This window comes from Pan paniscus, chromosome 15 (genome assembly GCF_029289425.2).
Source record: "Pan paniscus chromosome 15, NHGRI_mPanPan1-v2.0_pri, whole genome shotgun sequence".
NCBI lineage: Eukaryota > Metazoa > Chordata > Mammalia > Primates > Hominidae > Pan > Pan paniscus.
This window is the reverse complement of record NC_073264.2, coordinates 80763927-80784198: the sequence shown is the minus strand read 5'-3', so window position 1 is coordinate 80784198 and position 20272 is coordinate 80763927. Positions and strand designations below refer to the sequence as shown.

At 37.0% G+C, this 20272-nt stretch overlaps 1 protein-coding gene and 1 long non-coding RNA gene across 38 annotated transcripts in view; one reads left to right on the top strand and one right to left on the bottom strand.

Moving 5' to 3' along the window:
* NRXN3 (neurexin 3) overlaps positions 1 to 20272 on the bottom strand; it is a 1742415-nt gene that overhangs the window by 171422 nt on the left and 1550721 nt on the right. For 26 of the 37 annotated variants that reach the window (XR_008620931.2, XR_008620932.2, XR_008620933.2 and 23 more), the window contains one exon: positions 881 to 970. The exons of the other annotated variants lie outside the window; for them this stretch is intronic. Coding sequence is in view for 23 of the 26 variants with exons in the window: in XM_055097889.2 (XP_054953864.1) it covers positions 881 to 970 (90 nt within the window). In the remaining 3 variants the exon portion in view is untranslated. The remainder of the gene's footprint in view (positions 1 to 880; positions 971 to 20272) is intronic. 37 annotated transcript variants of the gene reach the window in all.
* The window catches only part of LOC117975698 (uncharacterized), a 582695-nt gene that overhangs the window by 501070 nt on the left and 61353 nt on the right, over positions 1 to 20272 (top strand). The gene's annotated exons all lie outside the window — the stretch shown is intronic.

Here is a 20272-nt window from a genome sequence, read left to right as displayed (position 1 = left end):
TCATTCAAAGACAATGGTTTATTTCCTAACAGCTAGAAGCTACACAGGAAAATTCTAACATCAGTTATAACCGCTGCCCTCTTTTATTAACAGTGGTTGTTGTCTCCAGCAAATCAGAGACTGCTGTTTTGCCTTTCATGAACCTTTTCTTTTCCAACTCATTATGTTAACTTCTTACACTTTTGTTGCATAAAACATCAAATACACAAGGGTATGCACACAACCGAAGTGTAAAATAAGTTTGTTTTTGTTTTTAGTTTCAGTCAGCAACTAGGACACAATTAATCTCTTAGAAAATAATTTTGCCTCTGTAGGTTTTAAAGGCAAAATTCATCTTTTTCATTTTTTTCTTTAAGAACAAATGTTAAAAAAAATGCTCCCCTTACAATATTTAAGTAGTTTAAGTTACAAGAGTCAATCTATGGTTTTTTGTTTGTTTGTTTTTTTGTTTGTTTTTTGTTTTGTTAAGCATGCTACAAGCCAAAACAGCCTCCAGGTGTAAGTTTAAAAAGCACTTTTGGAATTTCTTTAGAAAGCTTTGGTGTAAAAGGTAATTTAAAACAAATTAATAAATAATGTCATGCAGTGGTTAAATTGCCATAATACATTTCTGTTTTAGAAGTTCCTGGAATTTCTTGTTTGTGTTTGTCATGCTGATAGCAGGCTAGAAGTTAGTCCCTTTAACTGTATTTTAATGGCAATGTATTATAGCATGATTTATCAACATATGGCAGGTGGAAGCTGACACAAATTATAATGAAAATTAAAACAGTCATTTATGCAGCAGGCGATTATCATTTAAGGAACATTTATTTGCAGGCTTTAAAAATGAGGGTTTAGGATCAAATGATTTTAAAATGAAAGTTTTAATGACGGTTACCTTTTTCCTGCAGCCACTCCTCTACAGGCCGATTATATTTGAAGGGGATTTTCTGTTTTACCATTTGGAAGCGTTCATTATCAGTGTTGCCTTTAAAGTTTAAAAAACAGCTTAAAGAACAATCTGAAAAGTCAATAAGTCATTAAAAAACATCCTAGGTTTTTTGGTTTGTTTTATGAAGTTTTTAGAGATAGATATCAATTTATCTTTAGTAGAGGTGGAGTTGAAGTCACTCTGCCCTTGGTGGATAGGTTTAAAGGTCGGGTTAGTCTTAGCCATGCAGTACTCCATCATGTTTTGGAAAAGTGGCATGGAATGGGAATCCTTAAGAGGTCTGGCTGTTTACGGAAATGGATTTACCTTCACTCTCTCTCTGTCTCATCTCAACCACACCTTAATTGGGCCAGTTGAGACACGAGGACCTCCTTGACCCATGAGTAATTCACCTGCCAGATCAGTTTCACATGTGAGAGGGGACCCTCGCTCCACAGTCACGCAAGCTGCACTATTAATCTACTGTATTCCCATCAGAAACATAGGGCCATGTCCTTCTTTTCTTCTCCTCTCAAGTGTTTGCAACAGCTTTATGTTCCGACAGGGGAAAGGAAGAGAGGACAATTTAAGCCCTGATGGCCAAGGGAGACTTCTTATTATATAAAGGATGTCCTTGCATCTCATTATCTTTGTCAAAGAGGTAGATCAGTACAGATAAGCTTTTATATCACTATCTTTCCAGATTTGTCCCACATTTTTAAAAATAAGGAAACTCAAATGTCTGGAAATAGAGGTAATTATAATATAGTGGTATAACATTTGTAGACTTTTGAGCACCGATATTTTATAATAGACACTGATTTTGTATATTTAGCCTCCCTCCACTTCCCTCCTTTCCTCTCTTCCTCCTGCTTTCTCTTTCTCTTATCTTACTGTAAGAGGACCTTCCTGAACAAGCATCCATTCATAAAGCCTGTTAGGAATACTTCTTCCAAGCATGAAATATCTAATTAGTTTCAAGGCTCAAACATAATGGTTTTAACTGCCAGTATGCCCCCCTTCTTCCTTCGTAACTGTTATTACCACTGCTGAATAGTTTCCATAATTAGGACAGACTTGGAGAGTGGTGCTGTGGAGATACACCCTTAATGAATATGCTTCAAATAACAAAATGATGAAGCCATGCCTTGGGAACTGTTCTGTCTCATCAACCAACCTCACATTGATCTGGCAGAAATTAGTGAATTGTAATTCATTACTTTTGATTCATAGGCCTATATTGCAACTTGGGGAACTCCATTCCAAATTACCAATATTAAAAATGAAAGAAAAATCTCAAACCAGGTGGCTTGGAAACAATTTACAAAGAAGTCTAAAAGCCATAAAGAATATTAGAATTGCATATAGCATCAGACCAAATGAATAGGGGCATGCTAAAGCATTTCAATTGCAGGGCCATCTCCATATAGGAGTCATTATTGGCTGAGAAGATTCCACCTGGGAATAAACTGGTACCTACCTTCTGTGTTGTGAGGGTGGGGGTATAGGATAGGAAACGGGTAGCAATATTGGAGGATGTTCACAAGGTTCCCCATTCACTTCTCATACAGACAAATTATTCTAACAAGCTGACTCATATCTTTACTACCAGGAATTTTTAAAATAAGAACTCATAAAAGAGGCAACTATGAATCTGCTTCTAGCCTATGTTTTGGGACCGTATCTGGTTGGTACAGGGTATAACATATTAATGTATTGAAAAATAAAATGCAATAGGAACAATTAACAGTTTCGAACTGCAGTGGATAATTTAAAATTTTCCTCAAGGAATCCTTTCTCATAGAAAAAAATGGAGAGGGCAGGCAAAGAGGAAAAAGAGAAAGGCAAGTTAATTTCTTGGTGCTTCAATAGCCCATGGCGAAAGAATATAGCTATTGATTAGAGATCATTATAATGGTCTACCTTGGTAGATCTTGGTACAACATTCTATTCATTCAAAATAAAGTTGAGTAAACTTTTTAGACGTTTTCGTAGAAAAAGAACGTGCACCTTTTTGAAACGAATCTACATCTATAACTCATAATCCTACCCTACAGGTGACAGATATCATAAAGGATGTCATTCATCCTCCAGGGTTTTAGACACAACAGAATACTATACTGAGAAAAGGTAATTGGCTTGCGCCAGATCTGCCTTGAATGTATTCTATTACTTTGGGTTTTCTGTATCTGCCATTGTTGGCTACACATTAAATATATTAATGACCTTCATTCTACTCACTACGGAATAGATTGGTGTAGTCGATAGCAAGTATAAAGCTAAATATTCTTAGCAAAATGCAGGGCAAAATCAGAAGTAACTAAAATTCCAAATTTCTAGAATTTAATATACACCAAATTAATTAAGAAGCTGTATTAATTTACTTCCTCCAAATACACAGGGCCCTTGTCCCTCCTAAGCAGCCCCACCCTCATCATCTACTCTCTTTCAAACGTAAAGCCCATAGAAAATAATCTGGGGGCATGATACAGGCTAGAAAAAGAGATAACTATGTTAGATAAACAGTAAGTGACATGGGGAAGGACAGCATGGTCATGATTCAACCTTAGACCCTTCTGAAAGTGACAGAGAGTCATTCTTCTCCACCTCAGCTTTAAAGACATTTAGAAAAAAGTTTTAAGTTTTCCACACCAGATTGATAGTATCTGGCACTAAGGATAGCAATCTTGCATGCTGTTAAAAGTTGTGAAAGATGGAAGGTCATTTGGAAAACCAAATTTGTTTAAGTTGCCGCATTAACATTGTTCTTAGTCTCTTTTCATGTTCTTGTTGGTTTTTATTTTAATTTATCTCAAACATTAGTAAGAACTGTTTTAGAAACATGTGCATGAGAATGAGTTATTTGCCCCATGCCTCATTTGCTAGTTTGACTGAAGAGCAAACAACCTTCTAAATATAAGTATTCTTATACAGGGCTACTCTAAAAGCTGAACAAACCTCACCAAATTCACCTACATTCTTGCTAAATCTTTAATGATATTCAGTCATATATTTCATATAGCAACAAGTATGTACATTTAAACAAAGAGTGAAATCAATTCTTCAACAGAAAGTGATGGCTATACTCAAGAAAGAATGGCCCTATGAGTAGTAAACATCATAATATCATTAAAAGGAGGCATATGTGCATTACTAATTAGAGAAAAAAATGTAATAACTTCATTTCTGAATCACACTGAGAAATCTATAAATTACACAAAGAGATCTTCAAATAAACCGTTCTTAAATTACTTCTGTGGATCCGACACCTATATGGGACTGGGTTTTAGAAAAAAACATATTAGTCACATTTTATTGTACTTAAATATATGTGTGTTTATTCCCATCTATTTTTGATAAGGGATTGAGAACATTATACATTTGGCCTCTTCTGGTCATTTTCATTTGGACCACTGGCTCTAATATCAAGTATTTCAATTCCTGGAGACGTGTGCAACAAGCACATGCACTGTGGAATTATAATATTGTGAAGAACAGAATACTTTGAGGTGAAAGTATTGAAGCCCAACTGGTTCATAGTTCCAACCTTTACACTCCAACCTCACATTTTCCACTTTGGGTGAATCCACTTAGGATAAAAGTAAAAGGGAAAGACACGGAAAGCAAACTGACCCTTGAGTAGGCCTCAATATACATCAATTCCTCTTTAAGGTGAGACTCGAAATTTATTAACAGTCTCCAAGGAATACAATTATTTCAAGTGAAAAAACTGAAAAATAGAACTCTTGTATAACATGGAAAATAACTTTTACAACACTGCGCTTACACTTTATTGGTCCAAACATGGGTCCTATTTAATTAGAAGGAAGGTATACTAATACTCTTAAAGCCATAATCAATACAGCATAGGAGTTAAGACCATGGGCTCTGGAGACAAATCTGGTCCTGAGTTCTAACTTTATCACTTATTAGCTGTGTGACCTTGGGCAAGTCACTTGGCCTCAGTTTCCCCATTTCTCAATTTACCATAGGACTTAGTATAGAATAATAGGGAGTACAGCATATTTAAACTATCATTATTAATATGACTCGACTCTTTTCTAATGATCAGAAGGAAGCTCATTAGTTCCACGGTATGCTTCCCTTGTCTCACTACCTTATCAGTCCTTCATTCAAAAGATGACCATATTCTATTTGGTCCCACTTACCAGTCCTTCATTCAAAAGATGACCATATTCTATTTGGTCCCACAAAAGTCATCTTCCAAAGATCAACTGACCATAGAAAATGTAACGTCCTTAATATTCCCTTAAATCCCTTATCTATCACTTTATATGTTTCTGTATCTTCTAACATACTCAGCTAAGCCCATTTCCAAAACAAAGTGGATTTCTAAAACCACTGAAAGTAAAAGAGCAATTCAGGCATTGACAAATGTGATTTCTTGGTCCAGCCACAGGTAATGATGATATACTGCTGCTAAGCTGAGAAAGAGTGGCTTAAAGGTTCTGCCAATTTGCACCAGGCTGGCAGAAAGCACTTTCTTGCAGGTAGACTATTAATACCACCTGAAATGTTGTCAAGCACGTGGACATGCTAATAGGAATATCCTAACAACATTCGTCTGTGCAAAATGAATGCCAAAGGCATTTTTGAATTTTGTCTTGAGCCCTGAAATAAAGGAGGAACAAATTTTCTTTATTGCTTTGTTGACACTAAAAAATAAGACCGTGGGTCTAATGAACAGTCAAAGAATAAATGCTATGTATTAAAGCCAGAGGCAAAAGAAAATCAATGTAGTGGTACTGCTGCCCTCAAGTACTAGGGCAGTTTAGAGGTTATTGCCGTGTCTCTTCCCCCCAAAGAACACTTTCTAAGTTTCAGAGAAAGTATATGACACTAAAGGAAGGGAACTCCAGAAACTCTGAACTTGGCTTGAGCCACATTTCTGGCATTGTCCCAGACCAACTCAGAGTCAGAGAGGGAGGTGTTGCACACCCAAAGGCCATCTAGAATGTTTGGCCACTTGTAAGTGATAGATGGATCTCAGCAAAAAACTAATATCTTGTATTTATAAAGTGCCTTTCGACCAAGGAGCTCAAAATGCAATTATAAGCATCATCTCATTAATCCTCACTACACACCTTTGGGGCAGAAGGAAAAAGAACTATTTATATGTTGTGAGCCTTGATCCTTTAATGTGCCAAGGTAAAGAAATTAATGTCTTGGAACAGAAAATTGATCAGCTTGGGGGAAGTAAATTAATAGACCCAGAGCACAAGGGCATTATTAAGTAAGGGAGCTTTTTAAGTGGCTCCTTGAGCCAGGGAGACCCTGGAAAGAAGTGCAAATCACCCTGGCATACACCAACTTGGCTGATAAAGCTCACCTCTACATGTCTTCTGGATATGTTCTGATAATGGCAAATATATACGAGCAGACAGTATCATTTCCTTCCTAAATTAAAGTTGTAGTATGGGTTTACCAACTCTAGGCTGTGCTAGTTGATCTGTTTAAGCAAAGATGGCCCAAACATGAGTGAAAAGAATATTGGATATGGAGTCACACAAACTTTGAATCAAGTCCAGACATTTATCAGTTTTGTGAACTTGGGCAATTTATTTAATCTACATGACTCTTGGTGTCTTCATCTGTTTTTTGTTTGTTTTAAAAAAGGTAATATCTATATTGCATGGTTTTATCCAAATTAAATGCAATAACTCAGGCAAGGGCTTAGCTTGTGGGGAATCAAAAGAGGTTGGGAGTTGAGAGAGCCTGTGATTTGTTTTAATTTTTAGGATCCTTCCCTAACACTCACCTAAGGCTTAGAAAAGAAAGTTCTTTCTCCCAGTAAGGAGCCTTAAACAGCGGGGGGATGGGAGTCAGGGTAAATCCTTGCCTTGAGAGCCTTCCAAAACCTTTTTCAGTCTCGATATTTGCATTGAGCTCTAGCCTCTGCCTGTGCTCTCTCTCTGATGAGCCTGTAGACATTTAGTTATCATGTCCAACTATCTTTTTTTTTTTCTTCTCTGAGACAGGCAGGCTGGAGTGCAGTGGTGTGATCTTGGCTCACTGCAGCCTCAGCCTCCCGAGTAGCTGGGACTATGGGCATGCACCATCATGCCCAGCTAATTTTTAGGAGAGATGGGGTTTCACTGTGTTGGCCAGGCTGGTCTCCAACTCCTGACCTCGTGATCCACCCGCCTCGACCTCCCAAAGTGCTGGGATTACGGGCATGAGCCACCACACCTGGCCTATCATGTCCAAATATCTTATAGGCTATGGAATGGGAATGGAACCATGCAGTAGATGTAACCCTGGTGTATTACGTCCAGCTATCCGAATGTTCATGCCCCTATTCCTTGCCGTCTGTTGCTGGTTGAATATACATGTTTTGTGCATACATGTTAATATTAGACTTCTCTTTCATATCCTAAACAAATAAAAAATCCATTTCTGCTGAGGTATTATGTACTAAAATGATTTACTTTGATGCAATAATTACAACATATTTCACCAATCATTATCCTTTCTCAGTACTTTGAGGCCATTTGTAACTCACTTCCTGAAGCTCATTTCTCCTCCTCTATCAGGGATACTTTCAATCCCAGTTAGGTTAATAAAACTAGGCCCAGGCGACTGCAACTTCTTTATTCATTCCTATAATTTAAGAGAATATTTTCAAGCAACTTCAAATGAAACTTTCTTCAGTATGCCAGGTTAACCTGGCACCAATTCTTTATTTAAGAGCCCCCCTCAAAAAGGCCATGTTATAAATTAACAAAACATAAACTGACTGTAAAATTTGCTTTCTTTCCTCAAATGTCACTTTTTTTTTCCTTCCACAATTATTCTGAAATATGCAGTGAAGCTACAGTAGTTGATTTCAATGTCTGAATTTTGTCTTGTTCCTTTCTGGTAACCATGCTTAGTTTTAGCCATGTCTTAGTGCATTTTAAGTTTTAGTTTCTTCATATTTAAAAGGGGATCATAATAATAATTGCAACATGGGATTGCCGTGAGAATTAATTAAAAGGAAATGTATGTAAAGCATGTTGCAAATCTGTGGCACAAAATAATCCCTCAATATATGATTTGTTATAACAAGTACCTGATTCAGAAGAGTTAAACTGAAAAGAAGGCAAACTCCACAAGAATTACTTCCCTACAGAATTTTTGGTGTCAAATATTTTCAAATATCCTTTTCAAAATAAAGCTTTAATGTTTGCTCTTCAGCCGTTTGACATATGATCCCTTCAAGATTTCCCCAGGTGCCTTTCCTCTTATCACTTATTTCCTCCTTGCTGCAAAAGCCACAGTGTTATTTTGGGGCTCACTCTTTCCCCTGTGATCCAGGCCTTCCCACGTGTCCACCCTCTGTGTCATCTCCGCTTCTCTGTCACGTTGTTCTTCCTTTTATTTCTATCTACCCTCTTCCTCCCACTCCCCATCCCCATCTCCTCTCATTCCTCTCATGTTTGGTTATTTATTTCTAAGTAGAGAACATCAAATGCAAGGTTTTTGAAGCCAGAATGCCAGAATATTTGATTTTTTAAAATTCTGTTCATTTAAACATACATATGTGGTGTCCCCACACAGCTCAGAGGACAGGGAGGAGGTTTGGGAGGACAATTCCACTGCACAACACAGGAACATTGTCATCCCGTCAACAGGAAAGTCATGCTATTATTAATATCTCCGATGCTCAAGAAACTTATGACATAGTAATCCTTCTGTATACATCCTATAGAATTGCCAGTGTTTATAAAATTGTAGACATTTTAGACCATCCTTGAACCCCCTTGCCTAAGAATGAATTTATTATTCCCAAAAGATCTAAAAGTACCAATCACTGTTCTAGTCACCACCCACAGGAGGCCTGACTAGTATACTGATTTGCAACCGTTGCTTCAACAACCACATCATAACAGGACCGCATATTAGGCTTGTTTCTAACTAAAACTCAAGCCAGTTTCTAGTTGAATGGCTTCCCAAAGAAATTGTTCCATGTTGCATTCATACAACATACTTTATGAACGTCCAACAGGTATTTATATCTCATTAAATGTATTCTTTTTGTTTCATAACAGCATCCAAACATGGTAAGAAAATGTTTAACTCTAGGATTTTTTGTTTCTGGTAGGAGATACCTCTCTTAGCTTTGTGTTATCTGCAAATTTAATAAGCATATTTTTTGTGCATTCATTCTAGTCCCTGAATAGGAAGATTATGATGAAGCTATAAAATATCTAAAAATACTTTGAAACTCCTCTGTGTAAGAGGTGAGGTTTGATTCTTCAACCTTGATTGTGGGCTGGACTTAGTGACTTGATTCTACAGAGTAAAACACGGGAGAAGGAACAGTGTGTGGACTTAGAGACTGAGTCATAAAAGGTGCTCTCTCTCGGACCACTCATTTCGAGCAAGCTAGACTCATGTCATGAAGACACTTAAGAAGTTCTATGGAAACGTACATAAGGCAAGGAACTGAGCCAGAGAGTAACTGATGCTTCCAGTCAACATCCATGTGAGTGAAAGATTTCCAGGTAATCAGATCTCCCAGGTCTAGATAGCACTGAGATGACTGCAGCCGTAGTTCATACCAACTGCAACTCATCAGACACCTTAAGCCAGAATCACTCAACTAAGCTGCTATCAAATTCTGACCTATAGAAACTGTGAGATAATAAATTTTACTTTTATTATTTTAGTTTACCTCGAACTTTACAGTGCAACCAGAAAGCTTCAAATGATGGAACACAGGCAGGTCTCTTTAAGATCTCTTCATAGTTCTCTGTACATTACAGTATACTGCTTTAGGGAAATGAAGATACACTGTGCACAGTATTTATAATATCCTCCTCACCTGCCAATTTGCTATTGCTATCCAAGAGAAAGTTACACTAGCATGTGTGAGTTTTTGTTTGTTTGTTTTTTAATGAGCCCAGGTTAGTTCTCAGCCATCACCATATTCTTTTTTAAATCTAGCTAAATGTGTACCAATTTTTGGTCAAATGAAACACTGGAGAAGTTTTATATATCAGTCCCGAGTTTAAGAGATCCATCCTATTATACAGTGTAAAATTTAGGACACTTTTCCCAGACTAGTTTTCTATTCTGACTGGCTCCTGTTAATTATTTCTGAGCGAACATTAAAGGGGCTTAGAATTCAAGTTCCTTAAGCACTTCTAATGTTATTCATCTAAGACCCAGAAATTAGAGTTTCTTTGAAGAACTCTATTACCATTTCCTCACCGTGTGAGGGGTGGGAGGGGACTGGATTTTCTTATTTATTTTGTTTGCGTTGGTCATTATAGTCTGAAGGAAATTCTTTTTGCTAAATAATATATTAGTGACAGATGTAGATGTCCATTTAGGGAGTGAAGGAATTTCGGAATTTCAGGTAATCACCATGGTCCCTCTTTAGAATAAATGCTTTCCCATTTTATAATTAAATAAAAACAGTTTCTGGGAGTAGAGTTTGCTGGGATTTATAGCTTATACTTTGAGAGAAGGAGCCCATCATTTTTAGGTTGTGGAAACCTCAAAGACCATCTAAGAAACATATATTCTCTATTTTGATGTTTCTCAAACTTCTGCTTAGAACATCATTAGAAAAAGAACTCCTAGCAACAAGCAAGCATCAGAGAGTATCGATCTTGAAGACAACTTTCTCCCCGTAAAGTTAATAATTAAAGAATTGTCTACACTCCTATTTGTTTGGCTGCATAGAATTTTTAAGGCTTCTCAAAAATTAAACCAGCTGGCAGCCATGTATCATTTAGTGCAAGATTCAAAGGTCAGATATACACTATTAAAATGTGGTACAAGAATCAAAATTTTCCCAGAGAAGAAATAACCTCAGGGGATGCAGTAGTTGTAGTATGTCTTGAATTCATACAATGCCTCGTTAATTCTACTTGGCAAATTAATTCAAATTGATTTGTTTGTGAGAACTGCAACATGGCCTCAAATCTGGCTACAAACAAAGGATAATGATAAACAACAAAGTACTGAGCTCACAGAAATGTCTAGAGAAAAGTATGGATCAGCATGGGGGCTGTTTTATAACATATCTATCTTAGTTTAAAAAGAAGAGAAAAGAAGAAAAGAGGAAAGGGAGAACATACCCTATACAAATACAAGACATTTTACAAATAACACTGATAGATCGTAACTGCCAAAAGCAAAGGAAAATAAAATATTTGAAAGCATCCAAGGGAACATGAATGTGGATAATTTTCTTAATGGGCATTTAATTTTTAAAAAATCAATTTGACTTAAAGCAAAATGATCAGACATAGAGAAAAAAGGAAAAAAATGTAAGGCTTGGGATATGGCAGAAAGAATCAAGATTAATTTCAAAAAGCCATGTCCTAAAGAAAAGAAAGGACAATCCCTTAGTGAAAGTCACTGATTTCCAGCCACAGCTTGAGACCTGAATCAGGGTTGGAAGGAGAAAATTTACGAGGGAAATATGATTAGTAGAACCAGAGCCTTTCTTCTTTTCCAGTGTGTTAAATTGGAAAAAAAAAAAAAAATAGCTACAATCCCATTTCAAAATCTGTCTCTTGGCAGTGAGACTCTTACTCCTCTCATAACAGTTTGAATCTATCTTTTCACCCTTGGGGTTCTGGGTGGGCCGTGAGACTTGCTTGGGCATATGGGCACTAGCAAATGTGATATAAGCAGAGGCTTGAAGAGCCATCTGTGTATGAATGCTTGCCCTTGCCTGCTGCCTACACCTGAGATTGCCATGTGAACTTCCATGAGAAAAGAAACCCAGCCATGTGAACCTACTCAGCTATCTGAACTGAGACCCCAGAGGGGTACATGAGGCCATCAAGATCATCTAGCTCCATCCAAGCCAACCCAGAAGAGAAAAAAAACACTCACATGAGCCACGGAAATTTTGGAGTGGTTTGCAATGCAGCGAACCTAAATGATATAGCCAGGAATTCAGGAGATCCAGGAAGAACAGGGGTCTGAGAGTGGGTAAAGGAAACACTATCTCCTATGAGGGTTTCCATGAAGGCTCAGCAGGAGGAGGGAAGCAGCTCCGTTGCAGTCTCCAGATTCAAAGGAGTTTGTGTGGCAAAAGTCTTAGGGGTCCAAGGATGGAGACATGGACAGCTGGGCCCCTGTTGCCTATCCTTAGCCCTGTTCCTCTTTCTAAGGAAAGAATTACCAAATCCAAAAGAAGAGATGCAATAATGCAGTTCCTGAGAGGAGAGGGTAAGGCTGAGGGAGTTGGGAAAGGGAAGGAAAATTGGAGAAAGGTTGATGCATGTGTTGATGCTTCTCTGATCCTTGATTCTAGACACAGCCTAGGGGAAGAGCAGGGAATGAGGTGGGGATTGACTCTAAGACGATAATGAGTAGAGTTAAGTAGCTCCCGAAAGGGACAAGGAGCTACTTATCTGACCTCCTTCTGTCACTCTTTGGATGAGGAGTGGAGAGGAAGATCTCTAGGAACAGCAGGCTGAATTCTGAATTTACTAGTAAGACTTGCTGGCACTGAGACCTCTCACCCCATCAATGAATTTTTTCATTCCATACATGATTTCACAGAGAGCACTGAAGGATTACCTTCTTTTTTTTCTGAGCAAACAGGGCCATCACTTTCATTCTTAACCCTAACATTCCAAAACAAAACCATTTATGTCCCTGCAGGGTATGAATACCCTTTGAATACTGGTCATGAATACACTTATGTATACTTAGACTAGAAAGGCACTCCTCCACCACATTCCCTACTAACACACAACAATAGAAACAAACCAAAACTCTCATTAAAGATCAAAACTAGACACACACACACACACATACACACACACACACAAACAGTCCTACCTTGCAACCTTGGTTTTACCTTTTTTTCTGTTGTTCTGTTTTGTTTTGAGACAGGGTTTCACTCTCATCGCCCAGGCTGGAGTACAATGGCAGGATCTTAGCTCCCTGCAACCTTCACCTCCTGGGCTCAAGCAATTTTCCCGCCTTCTCCTGCCTCAGCCGCCCAAATAGCTGCGACTATAGGCATGCATCTGTAGGTGTGAGCCACTGCGCCCAGCCTGCAACATTGGCTTTTAAAAAGCAGGCACTGCCTCTTCAGCCCCTGTTAAAGTTTATGGATTAGCAAAAAGCAGCCTTTTTAAACTCATTGAGAAGAGTTTAGAAATCATTTCCCTAGGATGTTATAGGTGCTATTTAAGGGGCATTTCTTTAGCATGTGAATGGCAGCTAGACTCTAGAGCAAAGATAGACTCTAGAGTAAAGACCCCAAAATGATCAAGATCCAGGGACTAAGGGGTTAACAAAAGTAAGGACAACTAGCATTGCTAAATGCTGTGATTTACAACTCAAGTGACAATCAGTCATTAGAAGTAACTTATAGTTATGTCATGACTCAAATATTATTCACATTGTAAATGTGATGGCCAGAATAGCATTTTTTTAAATTAGGGCTTAAAAAAAAACACTTTTAAGAAAGTGGCCAATGATTATGTAAAATTATCCACAAATGTTAAATATTTATCTGGCACTCAGGTTCCGCTACTCTGTATTGAATATTAGTCCTTAAAGTATTTTTTTCCTATGAAATTAAAATCACCTTAGAAGCAGTGCTTTTTCTTTTTTAAGCTTTTTACTCCATTCTACTTCCATAATTCCCTCCTTAACACACAATGAAACCAAACATTGACATGCCTTCAGTGCTCAAGAATACTCAAAAAGTTGACAACTATTGGCCACCTCAAAAGATGGCAGGTATCCAACAAACTATTAAACTATTAGCTTTGAAGTTTTCGATGTTCAGAAAGGTTCTTATAACCTTTATAACATTTGAGACATATACATAAAATAACAATGCCTCTTCCTTCTTTAAGCTATTTCATATGACTTTATATATAATATTAAATCTTGGCTATCTGAGGAACATGTCTAAAGATTATAGGTGATTTTACGTGTAAAGATATTCATTGAATATTAACTACATGCTAGCACAAAGGCAATACTTTTTATATTTGCCCATTGATGGGTGTGTGTGTATAGAGAGATTTTATAAATATCCCAAATGAAAGCATGCTTTTGTATGTGCCATAGAACCTTGCACCTTGCAACAAGAAATAGCTCCTAGATATGAGATGTAAGAAAAAAATCCATGATTTAAAGAAATTATTCAAAATAATTTCAACTGACAACCCTAATAATAACAGATGTGAATGAAAAAAAAATTTTAAGCCAAAGAGGAGAAATCAGATCTATTATCTTGGTGGAAGAAAAATAAAGTCTCTCATTTTAAATTAGATGAATAAAATTAAACTAGTACATATTGTTAGAAATATCTGAACCAAGCAGGGAAATGGACCAGATGACCTGGTATTTTCACCATTCTAATTACTAGGTTCCTTTGAATTTCACTCCTTCAGAAACTTGCTTTTATCTTTGCAATAATGATCCAAGAGATTAAAAGAAGGCCTCTGAGTGACTTGATTTGCCTACTCAAGTTCATGCAGTATCTATTGATGTACCATTGCTGTCTTGTCAAAAAGCACTTACAACATTAGTAAGTATAAGGTGTAATTAGGACAAGAGATGGACAGGTGAGAAGAAAGCCTGCAGTCTTCTTGGTTTAATGTTTTTATTTCTGACTATCAGGGATGGTGGCCTTTAAAAATCATATTGGAATCCTCACAAGTGCTTAGACTTCTGAACAAGGATTGAAATTTTTCTTCTAACCCAAACAAGAATGCTGTCCAAAGATTTACTTTTGATTGTGAATTATAGAGGATATATACTAAACACAGTGAGCAGCAAAGACGTGTAGATTTCCTCTTGCCTTAACCTGGGTTTAAACTTGGTCTGATTGAATAATGGTTCAAGTCCTATTATTCAGTTTCTACCACAGAGATTTATAGAGAAGGATGCTTAATGAATACTTTTAGAGGAGAATTTGAGCAGTTGCTATAAACAAAGGAAAGCAGGTATTAGAGTTGCTTTTGTCCTTACAGTTTGGCTATGTCAGTTGGGACTTCACTTCCAAATGGCAGTGAGGTTTGAAAGTATACAGTAACTGCTCAAACTCTTGGTCCCTTTAATCAACAGCTAGCTAGTCTAAGTAGCTGCAGGGGCCAGTGGAGTAGGGGGAGGTTGCAAGAATGAGAGTGGTGAGTGGCACAAATCAAAGAATCGAAGCCAGAAGAGGGAGGAACAAAGTACAATTATATTGATTGTTTTATTTGATCAGAAAATTAAAGCCACTGTAACCTGACAGAAAGCTACAGTTATATAATTATGCAGCCAGAGAATAAGCTAGATTTACTTTCTGAATAGTTCAATAATGTTTTGGCCTATGTGTTCATCAATGATACCTACAACCACTATCTCATTTCAACAAAACCACTAGGAAGGTTGGCTTGGAACAAGTCTCTTAGAAGAATTACATACAACTACTGGAAATGGAAATAAAACAAGAGAATTGTCCGTGAAGGTCTGGGATCAGGGTTGGTCAGGACTTTCAGTTAATGTGTTGGCAAAGCACCTCACTCAGTTTAGCTGACTTATTTCAAGAACAGATCTATTAAGAGTATTCCAAAATTCCCTTTATAGACCTACTTGTAGCTCAAAATTCTGAGGTCATAGCGGGGGAAAGTCACAGAATGAAGCAAAACTATTAGATTTCACTTGGTTTGCCTCCTCTAGGAGAGCTCAATTGCTCCCTGAGAACAATATATTGCCTTTATTTTTACCGATTCTAGAGATCCAGTGCCACCCATACCACAGAAAAAAATTCAGTAAACTAATCCAGCTATTCATTTTGTAAACCTAAAGACATTTCAGTTCTATTTTAGCTTGTATTTTACTTACATAAATTTTTATTTTATTTGAAACAGCACCTCGCAACAGTTTTATAAAGGTATAAAAATGAAGTAATAAGATTTCTAAACCTTGGCTAAGATTTTAGATTTACTTTTTACATATATATCTATATTAGATTTATATGTATTTTTCTGTCAAGGATACTGAAATCTTCCTCCTATTTATCATTTTGTTTAATTATACTTGGCAATCCACCCTTTGAGACCAATAAAGAGTCATCGTACTAATATAAAAAATATTTCAATAAAATCATATTTGTTTCAATAAAGAAACATTTCTAAAGTAAAAGCTTAAAAGTTTTGTAGTAAATGATATTTTTCTTTTGTTATAAAAGTATTTATAGTTAATGCTTGTCAAGGATGCTGTATAACAACTTATATTTTTGTTGTGTATATGCAGTCATTGAAGTCAGAAAGCTCCAAAAACCTCAGTTGTACAGTTTAATATTTACTGATTACCTACTATGTTTCTTTCCTTTTTAAAAGAGGATTAAGAAAACTGTGACCACTTTTCTTGCACTATAGGGCCAAATCTGGCAGTATATGCTTTCTATTCTGGTAGTTAGGACTTTGATAACTTAACTGGAGTCAAAATTGAGGTCAGCAAACTGTGAAGGGGGTCCCTATTTTGTAAATAAAAACCCCGTGTGCTTTAGTTTGGCTTTTAAAAAAAGTATATATTTAAGGTATATATACATATAAGGTATGTATGTAATCTTGATATACATATAAACACTGAAATGACTGTAGTCAAGCAAAGTAACATGCCCATCATCTCATATAGTGATTGTTTCTCTCCCTTTACTTTCTTTCTTTGTCGTATGAATACCTAAAATCTACTCTCTTGGCAAATTATCAATATATAATAATACAATATTATTAAATATAGTCCTTATGTTGTACATTAGATCTCTAGACTTATTCATCCCTTATAACTTTGCACAGAAAAAAATACTATACAATCTCACTTACATGTGGAATCCAAAAAGCAAAAAATAAAAGCGAAGGAAATACATAGAAAGAGAAAGTAAAATGGTGGGTACCAGGCGTGGTGGGGAATAGGAGGATGTAGGTCAAAATTTATTTTAAATACTACATGGTTTTAGGCATATGCATATCTATAAAAACTGATAGCCTGGTCTTGCTGCTTTAATAAATAGGGGATCTGATTCTAAAATCTCTAAAACTCAATAGCATGAAGTGGGCTGAGCCACCTCTAAAGTGGGCTAGTCCATCCTCAGAACATCAGATCAGTGGCTTGAAAATGGAACTGAAGCTCAAGCAGGAAGCTCTCAGCAGCAAGATAGGGACAACCAATGCTGAGATAATGAAGGGAATGCTCTCTAAGACTTAGAAGACAGACATATCAGGGAGCAGGTAGGAGAAAAGATCAATGCAAGGCATCAACTGGCACCTTTATGCATAAGGGCTATGAGAAATAAATAGGCTAGGGTGGCTAATCAAAATTCTCGAATTTAAAAGAAAAGTAAGCACTATTTTTTTAGGAGAGAGGGGTGTATTTAAATCACCACAGCTTATTAAGTAGAAGTAACAGAAGTAAAGAAACAATGCTTTCTGTCTGTCATCTTCAAATCTTGCTCTAGAATGGAATCTGTATCTTTGGTGTTGAATTAAAAAAACGGTATTTAGCTGTTTTGTTGTTTGCCATTTTTAACTATAGGTAAATGGAGTGCCTGTCCTTCTTACATATTGTATCTCTTTATTTCTTTATCCTGAATTAACCTCACCAGTAGGTCTATGTCACCCTACACAGTAGTACTATTCTCTGTCTCTCTAGGGATTTAACCCATCCACTTAGAGATACTCTTGCTCTCTTTATTCCAAACAAACAGATAAGACAATTCAAAAAATAAAGCTGATGGATTAGTAAAAACTGTAGGCTTCCAAATACTTTTGAAGCTGTAGGCTTCCAACTATCCGTGATTTAAATCAGGGGTCCCCCAGCTACACCTAATGGGCGAATGTGGTTCATCACAGCTTGTTTTTGTAAAGCAAGTTTTATTAGAATACAGCTGTGCCTATTCATTTACGTATTGTCTATAGTAGATTTTGCATTATAACAGCAGACTGGAATAACTGCAACAAAGATCATGCAAATCATATCATATTTATATTAATAAAATATTGAAGTTGTTAATATCTAAATATATTTATATTTATAACATAGGTTGGTTTCTAAAGCCTATGCTACTTGTTATTTGGCCTTTGGGGGAAAAGGTTTGGTGATCCCTAATCTAAATAAAGATATCAGGGTTTCCCTGTCTACATCCAAATGTTGGTTCTGCCACCTACTAGCTGTGCAACACCGGAGTGTGTTACTTAACCGCTCAGACTTCGTTTCCTCATCTCTAAAATGGTAATAATAATAATAGGACCCCTTTCCAGGATGCTATGATGATTCAAAAACAAATAGTGTATCCCAGTCTTACCTGTTATTAATTAATATTTTTCCCCTAAAATATTTTATGCAAGGATAGGTTGTAATACCCTCATCCCTTCCTCTGGGATATACAGTTTTCAGTTACTTGGAGGCATTTGGAATGAAGATTTCACCACTGAACTCTGAGAAAAACACATTTCTCTAATGTGATTAAAATGAAAACAAATCTAGTTTAATTAAACATTGAGGCTGGCAATTGTGCATCAGGCAGAAGCACATTTCTAGTAAATGTTTAATAATGGGATTACAGTGTTCTGCATGCACTGGGATGTAGGAAATAATAGTACATTTGCATGTGAATTTATATCTGTCAACCATGTGAATTTGAGCTCTGTAGATGATGCAAACTGGAGTGCTCTTGGAAGACATTGGAAAAGTGGAGTGGGCAACCTGGGTATTAGGTTGTGAGGGCAAACAAATCTGTGTGGAATCTCGGAGTTGACCCTTGGTGGACAGTGACCACAGCAAATGTGCTCAACCTCCCTGAACCTTGGTTTACTCATCTGTAAACGAGAGAGATTAATACTTCTACCTTGTAACCACTGGGGAGATGACACTAAGTAAAATAAGGTACGATGAATGTCTTTATTTTGACTGTGTTGAAGGTATCACAGGTGTACGCACATGTCTAAACAACTCATCAAAGTATGCGCAGGATTTTTTGCCTATCAATCACCCCTCAATAAAACTGTAAAAAAAAATTTAAGTAAAAGAAAGAATTCCATGATCATTAATTTCCTCAATGTGAAAGGTATAAGTTGTCATGTCATCTTTCACACGAGGTAGGGGAGCAGAGCTTATTGGCATTGTTCCAGATAATTCAAGGTCACATCCCAAATTGTATTCCACGCTCGGCCCTGTCTGGTCTTCAGGCTCCATCAGGCATTTATGTGTACCCGCTACTGAACTTGGATCTCACCTCAATAGTAGCACCTTCTTTCACTTTGTGGAATTGTAGGTTCAAGATAGGGCAGCGTACGGGAGCTTTGGGTTTGCCTTCTAAGACATACAGGCTTCAGTTCCAGGTATTCATGTGCTAGCTTGACCCTGGGAGAAGCTCCAGATTCTCATTTGTGAAATGATAACAGTAATATCTACCCCTTGGGGCTACTGCAAAGACTTGATACAAGAACCCAGTACCCTACCTGGCAATTAATAATTGCTCAATAAAAATGTCTTCCTTGTGTACTTGTATTTCTCTTCAACTACACTTGAGGATCCTTGAGGTCAGGAGCTGTGTTTCATTTTTCACCATATACCCATCACCTAGTATGAATTCACATATAAAGTAGATGTGGAACAAATATTTGTTGAATAGTGAATGAAGGTGAATGAATAAATGCATAAAGAAATGGCTCCACTCAGAGCTACCCCGGTGATGAGGATAGGGGAATACTTCTATTACATTAAAGGCAACAGCAGTTAGTAAAAAGGTTTTTACAGTGTTTCTGCTGTTTGAAAGTGCAATATAAATTTTTTGCTAGCCCATGATCAATCGACTTCTATTGTTTGATATACACTTCAGCATTTAAGTTCTGTTGAATTGACATTTGCTACTTATAAACTTAGTCCCTAAGTCATCTTATGCTGTACTATATATCTACCATTGGCACTTAGTAAACTATGCCATCAAGGCCAACACAGAGCATCAGGGACTTACTGAACAGCTGTAAAAGTACCATGTGGAAAAGAAATGCATCTTATGGAGAAAACTGTAAGTATCACTGGGAATCCAATCAAATTCATGTTAACTCCATGAACTGAAGACTCAAAGTGCCTCTTTGTCCTTGACTCATTCCCTCCTTCCTCTTCTGACCCCCTTTCCCCTCTCTTCAGCCTGCTGGGATATTGACAGGGATTTTAGAGGAGTGGAAGGTCTTTACCTCTTTGAGATGAGCTGCAATATGATTACAATCGATTGAGTGATTTACAGTATAGAGCACCTTTCATTACCTTCTCTGCTTTATAGAAGTATAAATGACATACTGTATGTGAATATATATTATTATTATTGGATATTTATGTACCACCTTTCTCAAAGAAGCTCAGTGTTCTTTTTAG